General features: G+C 50.5%; 2 protein-coding genes and 1 non-coding gene across 3 annotated transcripts in view; 1 reads left to right on the top strand and 2 right to left on the bottom strand.

Annotated features, from left to right (window-relative positions):
* LOC120496025 (RNA-binding protein 26-like) overlaps positions 1–3,570 on the top strand; it is a 4,802-nt gene extending 1,232 nt beyond the window's left edge. Inside the window, exons 2-5 of the mRNA XM_039696052.1 lie at positions 573–661; positions 747–844; positions 1,619–1,860; positions 3,419–3,570. Of these exons, the coding sequence (XP_039551986.1) occupies positions 573–661; positions 747–844; positions 1,619–1,860; positions 3,419–3,537 (548 nt within the window). The 3' untranslated portion in view covers positions 3,538–3,570. The remainder of the gene's footprint in view (positions 1–572; positions 662–746; positions 845–1,618; positions 1,861–3,418) is intronic.
* Positions 3,571–4,934: 1,364 nt separating this feature from the next.
* RPL13A (ribosomal protein L13a) lies at positions 4,935–7,817 on the bottom strand (the record flags this gene model as incomplete). The annotated part of the gene is made up of 2 exons (XM_039696051.1): positions 4,935–5,170; positions 7,619–7,817. Coding segments are annotated over 2 exons (411 nt in total), but the record flags the coding sequence as incomplete, so codon positions are not given.
* Positions 6,806–6,875, bottom strand: LOC120496026. The gene has a single exon (XR_005626200.1). It is a non-coding gene; the product is annotated as a small nucleolar RNA SNORD34 (small nucleolar RNA).
* Positions 7,818–8,175: the final 358 nt, after the last annotated feature.

Raw genomic sequence — 8,175 nt, 5'->3', positions numbered from 1 at the left:
TCCCAGTGCTCCCAGTGCTCCCAGTGCTCCCAGTGCTCCCAGTGCCCATTCCCAGCTCGTGGGGATGGCGTGGGACAAGGGGGTCTTCCTCATGGAGGTGGGACCCCCCCAGTATCCCCAGTATCCCCCAGTGCCCTCCCAGTAACTCCCAGTACCCCCAGTACCCCCAGTATCCCCATTTCCAGTATCCCCAGTCCCTCCCAGTCCCTCCCAGTCCATCCCAGTGACTCCCAGTACCCCCAGTGTGTTTTTCCACAGGGTTTCTGGACCCGTTTTTTCCCGCCCCAATCTCTCTCCCAGTCCCTCCCAGTCCATTCCAGTCCATCCCAGTACCCCCAGTTTCTCTCTCTCTAGGGTTTCTGGATGTGTTTTTTCCTTTCCCAGTGCTCCCAGTGCTCCCAGTATCCCCAGTATCCCCATTATCCCCATTCCCAGTGCTCCCAATCTCTCTCCCAGTATTCCCAGTATCCCCAGTATCCCCAGTTTCTCTCTCCGCAGGGATTCTGGACACGTTTTTTCCTTTCCCAGTGCTCCCAGTATCCCCAGTATCCCCAGTTTGTCTCTCTCGGCAGGGTTTCTGGACGCGTTTTTTCCCGGCCTGGCGCCGCCTGCGCTCCCTGGCCCATTCCCAGTCCCTCCCAGTCCATCCCAGTCTATCCCAGTATCCCCATTACCCAATTCCCCGCACTCCCAGTCCCTCCCAGTGCTCCCAGTATCCCCAGTACCCCCAGTTTGTCTCTCCGCAGGGTTTCTGGACGCGTTTTTTCCCGGCCTGGCGCCGCCTGCGCTCCCTGGCCCATTCCCAGTCCATCCCAGTCCCTCCCAGTCCATCCCAGTACCCCCAGTATCCCCGCTATCCCCATTCCCAGTGCTCCCAGTGCTCCCTCAAAAAACCGCGATTTTGGTTAAAAACCGGGATTTTGGTTAAAAATACGGGTTTTGGGGGGAAAAAAACCAGGATTTGGGGGGGGAAAACGGGATTTGGTTAAAAACCTGGGGTTTGGGGGGGAACGGGACTGGGGGGGCCGCACGGCTGGGCCGAGGTGACCCGATTTGGGGCAAAAAACCGGGATTTTGGTTAAAAATACGGAATTTGGGGGGAAAACCGCGGGTTTGGGGGGAAAAACCAGAGTTTGATAAAAAACCTGGGGCTTGGAGGGGAAAACGGGACTGGGGGGGCCGCGCGGCTGGGCCGAGGTGACCCGATTTGGGGCAAAAAACCGGGATTTTGGTTAAAAATACGGAATTTGGGGGGAAAACCGCGGGTTTGGGGGGAAAAACCAGAGTTTGATAAAAAACCTGGGGCTTGGAGGGGAAAACGGGACTGGGGGGGCCGCGCGGCTGGGCCGAGGTCAGCCGGTTTGGGGGAAAAAACCGGGATTTTGGTTAAAAACCGGGGATTTGCGGGGGAAAAAATGGGATTTGGGGGGAAGAAACAGGATTTGGGGGAAAAAACGAGGTTTGGGGAGAAACAGCGGCGCTGGGGGGCCGCGCGGCTGGGCTGAGGTGACGCCGCTTTGGGGCAAAAAACCGCGATTTTGGTTAAAAACCACAATTTGGGGGGGAAAACGGGGTTTGGGGGGGAAAACGGGACTGGGGGCGGCGCGGCTGGGCCGAGGTCACTCATTTCGGGTTTTTTGGGGTGTTTTTGGGTGGGTTCCGGGTCATTTGGGTCTGGGGTCGCGCTGACGCCCCCTCCCCTGCCGCAGCTGCCCTCGCACATGAACTGCCCCACGGAGCTGCTGTGGGGGGGGCGCCGCGAGCGCTTCCCGCTGCCCCCCCCGGCCCGGCCCCCCAACTTCCCCCACGGCGCGGGGCTGCGCTACGAGGCCCAGCACGTGCGGGAGTGCCTGCTGCGGGGTGAGGTTTGGGGAGAAAACAGCGGGTTTTGGGAAAAAAACGGGGGTTTGGGGGAAAAAAACGTGATTTTTGGGAAAAAAATGGGGTTTTGGGGGGGAAAAATGGGTTTTGGGGCAAAAGGATTCAGGGAAAACCGGGGGGGTTTGAGATCCAGCACGTGCGGGAGTGCCTGCTGCAGGGTGAGGTTTGGGGCGAAAAACCCGGGTTTTGGGAAAAAAACGTGATTTTTGGTAAAAAAATGGGGTTTTGGGGGGGAAAAATGGGGTTTGGGGCAAAAAACAAGGGGTTTGGGAAAAGCCGGGGGGGTTTGAGATCCAGCACGTGCGGGAGTGCCTGCTGCAGGGTGAGGTTTGGGGCGAAAAACCCGGGTTTTGGGAAAAAAACGTGATTTTTGGTAAAAAAATGGGGTTTTGGGGGGGAAAAATGGGGTTTGGGGCAAAAAACGAGGGGTTTGGGAAAAGCCGGGGGGCTACGAGGCCCAGCACGTGCGGGAGTGCCTGCTGCAGGGTGAGGTTTGGGGCGAAAAACCCGGGTTTTGGGAAAAAAACGTGATTTTTGGTAAAAAAATGGGGTTTTGGGGGGGAAAAATGGGGTTTGGGGCAAAAAACGAGGGGTTTGGGAAAAGCCGGGGGGGGTTGAGATCCAGCACGTGCGGGAGTGCCTGCTGCGGGGTGAGGTTTGGGGTGAAAACAGCGGGTTTTGGGAAAAAACGGGGTTTTTTTTGGGAAAAAATGGGATTTGGGGCAAAAAATGAGGGATTCAGGGAAAACCGGGGGGGTTTGAGATCCAGCACGTGCGGGAGTGCCTGCTGCAGGATGGGTTTGGGGTGAAAAACCCGGGTTTTGGGAAAAAACCCCGGATTTGGGGCAGGACCCCCGGGTTTTGGGGTAAATCCTTGGTTTAGGGGTGAAATGCCCGGATTTTGGGGTAAAACCTCCCAGTTTTGGGGCAGAATCCCCGTTTTCGGGGTGAAACCCCCTGGGTTTTGGGATGGAACTCCCCGTTTTTGGGGTGAATTCTCCCGGTTTCGGGGCAAATCCCCAGATTTTGTGGTGGAACCCCCCGGGTTTTGGGGTAGAATCCCTGGTTTTGGGGTGAAATCCCCGGATTTTGGGGTGAAACCTCCTGGTTTTGGGTTAGAACCCCTGGATCTTGGGGTGAACCCCCGGATTTTGGGGTAAAACCTCCCAGTTTTGGGGCAGAATCCCCGTTTTCGGGGTGAAACCCCCTGGGTTTCGGGTTAAATCCCCGTTTTTGGGGTGAAGCCCCGGATTTTGGGGTAAATCCCCCCGTTTTTGGGGTGAACCCCCGGATTTTGGGGTAAAACCTCCCAGTTTTGGGGCAGAATCCCCGTTTTCGGGGTGAAACCCCCTGGGTTTCGGGGCAAATCCCCGTTTTTGGGGTGAACCCCCGGATTTTGGGGTAAAACCTCCCAGTTTTGGGGCAGAATCCCCGTTTTCGGGGTGAAACCCCCTGGGTTTCGGGGCAAATCCCCGTTTTTGGGGTGAACCCCCGGATTTTGGGGTGAAATCCCCCCGTTTGGGGGTCCCTGCCCCAGGGCTGACCGAGAGCCCCGAGATGCCGCTGGCCGAGAGCGAGCTCATCGCGCGCCTGCTGGACCAGGCCCGGGCACAGGTGGGCGTGGGGCCGGCCGGAGCCACCCCTGACCCCGAGTGACCACCGGAGTGACCACCGACCCTGAGTGACCTCTGACCCTCCCGAGTGACCACGGGAGTGACCGCTGACCCTCCTGAGTGACCACCAGAGTGACCACGGGAGTGACCCCTGACCCCTGAGTGACCACTGGAGTGACCACGGGAGTGACCCCTGACCCCGAGTGACCACCGGAGTGACCACCGACCCTGAGTGACCTCTGACCCTCCCGAGTGACCACGGGAGTGACCGCTGACCCTCCTGAGTGACCACCAGAGTGACCACGGGAGTGACCCCTGACCCCTGAGTGACCACTGGAGTGACCACGGGAGTGACCCCTGACCCCGAGTGACCACCGGAGTGACCACCGACCCTGAGTGACCTCTGACCCTCCCGAGTGACCACGGGAGTGACCGCTGACCCTCCTGAGTGACCACCAGAGTGACCACGGGAGTGACCCCTGACCCCTGAGTGACCACGGGAGTGACCACGGGAGTGACCCCTGACCCCGAGTGACCACCGGAGTGACCACCGACCCTGAGTGACCTCTGACCCTCCCGAGTGACCACGGGAGTGACCGCTGACCCTCCTGAGTGACCACCAGAGTGACCACGGGAGTGACCCCTGACCCCTGAGTGACCACTGGAGTGACCACGGGAGTGACCCCTGACCCCTGAGTGACCACCGGAGTGACCACGGGAGTGACCCCTGACCCTCCTGAGCCACCCCTGACCCCGAGTGACCACCAGAATGACCAATGGAGTGACCACTGACCCTCCTGAGTGACCACTGACCCTCTGGAGTGACCGCTGACCCCGAGTGGCCGCGGCAGCTCCGGTGCCGCCCGTGGCTCAATAAAAGCTCTGAAACCTCCCCAAAACACAGCCCGGCCACTCCCAGTTCATCCCAGTCCCTCCCAGTATGAACCAGTCCCTGCCAGTATAACCCAGTTTGAACCAGTGACTCCCAGCCTGTCCCAGTAAGAACCAGTACACCCCAGTATAACCCAGTTTGAACCAGTGACTCCCAGCCTGTCCCAGTAAGAACCAGCCTGTCCCGGTCTGTCCCAGTAAGAACCAGTACACTCCAGTTTGTCCCAGTTAGGTTTATTAGTTAGAGGAGCAGCCCGTGCTGGCGCAGCACGGCCGTGAACGGCGCCGCTCTGTTCCCAGTCCATCCCAGTATAAACCAGTGACTCCCAGTATGAACCAGTCCATCCCAGCCCATCCCAGTGTGTCCCAGTAAGAACCAGTACAGCCCAGTTTGTCCCAGTCAGGTTTATTAGAGGAGCAGCCCGTGCTGGCGCAGCACGGCCGTGAACGGCGCCGTTTTCTTCTCCCAGTCCATCCCAGTTTGAACCAGTGACTCCCAGTATAACCCAGCCTGTCCCAGTGTGTCCCAGTAAGAACCAGTCTGTCCCAGTTTGTCCCAGTTAGGTTTATTAGTTAGAGGAGCAGCCCGTGCTGGCGCAGCACGGCCGTGAACGGCGCCGTTTTCTTCTCCGCGTTGCGCTCGGCGCGGCGGCGCAGGCTCTGGAACGGGGAGAAAAACGGGGAAATTGGGAAAAATGGGATAAGAAACGGGGAAATTGGGAAAAACGGGGAAAAACGGGGAAATTGGGAAAAACGGGGAAAAACATGGGAAATAACGGGGAAAAAACAGTGGGAGAATTGGGAAAAACGGGGAAAAAAATTAATGAGATTTTAAAATAATTAAATTAGGTTTTAGAGGAATTAAATCAGATTTTAAGGGGATTTAATCAGATTTTAGGAGATTTTAATCAGATTTTAGAGGAATTTGATCAGATTTTAGGGGGATTTTAATCAGATTTTAGGGGAATTTAATGAGATTTTAAAATAATTAAATTAGGTTTTAGAGGAATTAAATCAGATTTTAAGGGGATTTAATCAGATTTTAGGAGATTTTAATCAGATTTTAGAGGAATTTGATCAGATTTTAGGGGGATTTTAATCAGATTTTAGGGGAATTTAATGAGATTTTAAAATAATTAAATTAGGTTTTAGAGGAATTAAATCAGATTTTAAGGGGATTTAATCAGATTTTAGGAGATTTTAATCAGATTTTAGAGGAATTTGATCAGATTTTAGGGGGATTTTAATCAGATTTTAGGGGAATTTAATGAGATTTTAAAATAATTAAATTAGGTTTTAGAGGAATTAAATCAGATTTTAAGGGGATTTAATCAGATTTTAGGAGATTTTAATCAGATTTTAGAGGAATTTGATCAGATTTTAGGGGGATTTTAATCAGATTTTAGGGGAATTTAATGAGATTTTAAAATAATTAAATTAGGTTTTAGAGGAATTAAATCAGATTTTAAGGGGATTTAATCAGATTTTAGGAGATTTTAATCAGATTTTAGAGGAATTTGATCAGATTTTAGGGGGATTTTAATCAGATTTTAGGGGAATTTAATGAGATTTTAAAATAATTAAATTAGGTTTTAGAGGAATTAAATCAGATTTTAAGGGGATTTAATCAGATTTTAGGAGATTTTAATCAGATTTTAGAGGAATTTGATCAGATTTTAGGGGGATTTTAATCAGATTTTAGGGGAATTTAATGAGATTTTAAAATAATTAAATTAGGTTTTAGAGGAATTAAATCAGATTTTAAGGGGATTTAATCAGATTTTAGGAGATTTTAATCAGATTTTAGAGGAATTTGATCAGATTTTAGGGGGATTTTAATCAGATTTTAGGGGAATTTAATGAGATTTTAAAATAATTAAATTAGGTTTTAGAGGAATTAAATCAGATTTTAAGGGGATTTAATCAGATTTTAGGGGAATTTGGTCAGATTTTAGGGGAATTTGATCAGATTTTAGGGGGATTTAATCAGATTTTAGAGGAATTTAATCAGGTTTTGGGGGAATTTCATCAAATTTTAGGGGAATTTAATCAGATTTTAGGAAAATTTAATCAGGTTTTAATACAATCAGACTTTAGGGGAATTTAATCAAATTTTAGAGGAATTTGATTGAGGAATTTAATCAGGTTTTGGGGGAATTTCATCAAATTTTAGGGGAATTTAATCAGATTTTAGGAAAATTTAATCAGGTTTTAATACAATCAGACTTTAGGGGAATTTAATCAAATTTTAGAGGAATTTGATTGGATTTCAGGGAATTTGATCAATTTTCGGTGAATTTAATAATGTTTTAGGACAATTTAATCAGATTTTAGAGGAATTTAACCAATTTTGGGTGAATTTAATCAATTTTAGGAGCATTTAACCAATTTTGGGTGAATTTAGCCCGTTGTGGGCTCTGCGGTGTCTCAGTTTTGGGTTTTTCTCAGCAGCAATCAAACAATGTAGGTACAGTGACATCATCGACACCGCGCCGGGGCGAATTTGGGGGATTTTGGGGAAATTTGGGTGAATTTGGGGGTTTGGGGAGGGGATTTTTGGGGTGGATTTGAGGGGTTTTGGGGCTGGGATTTGGGGTGAACCGGGGGATTTTGAGCAGGGGATTTTTGGGGTGGATTTGGGGTATTTTGGGGAGGGAATTTTTGGAGTAAATTTGAAGGATTTGGGGTGAATTTGGGGGATTTAGAGTGGGGGTTTAGAGCGGGGATTTTGGGGTGACTTTGGGGGGTTTTGAGAAAGGGATGAGGGGTGAATTTGGAGAATTTTGAGAGGAGATTTTTGGGGTGAATCGGGGGTTTTTTGGAGAGGGATTTTTGGGTAAATCGGGGGGGTTTTGGGGAGGGGTTTTGGGGTGAATTTGGGGAGGGGATTTTGTTTGGGGTTTTGGGGGTTTTTTTGGGGGGATTTTGGGTTTTTTTGCATGAGGATTTGGGCATTTAGAGGAGAATTTTTTTGGATTTTGCGGGTTTTTTTTTATTTTGAGGGCTATTTTTGGGGATTTTGGGAAGTGATTTCAGGGTTTTTGGGTATTCTGAGGGAGGTTTTGGGGTTTTTTTTGTGGATTTTGGGTATTCTGAGGCAGGTTTTTTTGGGTATTTTGGGTTTTTTTGTGGATCTTGGGTGTTCCGAGGGAGGTTTTGGGGTATTTTTGGAGATTTTGAGAAAGGATTTCAGGGTTTTTGTGGATTTTGGGTGTTCTGAGGAAGGTTTTTTTTGGGTATTTTGAGTTTTTTTGTGGATTTGAGGTGTTCTGAGGCAGTTTCTTTGGTTTTTTTTGGGTTCTGACCTCGGACCGTGCGCCAGAAGATGCGGCTGGGGGCTCGGAAGTGGAAGGGACCCCGCGAGGGGTTGGTGTTCATCCTCTTCCTCAGGAAGGCCAGGAACTTCACTGCGGGGAACGGGGCGCAAAAACATCAACAACGGAGCACAAACATCAAAAATGGGGCAAAAATGATCAAAAATGGGGCAGAATCCACCAAAAATGGGGAGAATTCATCAAGAATGGGACAGAACCCCTCAGAAATGGGGCAGAAATCCAGTAAAAATGGGACAGAACCCCTCAGGAAGGGATTTGGGAACCTCCAGGGATGGGAAAGTGCCCAAATCCCCCCAGAGCAGGAGGGGCTGGGGCTGCACCGAGCGCCCAGGACCTTCTGGAACTTTCCCACAACTCAAACCCACTGGAATCGCCCCCAAAATCCAGGGTTTTCCCCCCAAACCCACGGTTTCCTCCCCAAAATCTGGGATTTTCTCCCCCAAAACCTGGGACTT

Source organism: Passer montanus, unplaced genomic scaffold (assembly GCF_014805655.1).
Source record: "Passer montanus isolate IOZ18808 unplaced genomic scaffold, ASM1480565v1 scaffold945, whole genome shotgun sequence".
NCBI classification, from domain to species: domain Eukaryota; kingdom Metazoa; phylum Chordata; class Aves; order Passeriformes; family Passeridae; genus Passer; species Passer montanus.
This window is presented reverse-complemented; position numbering and strand designations above follow the sequence as displayed.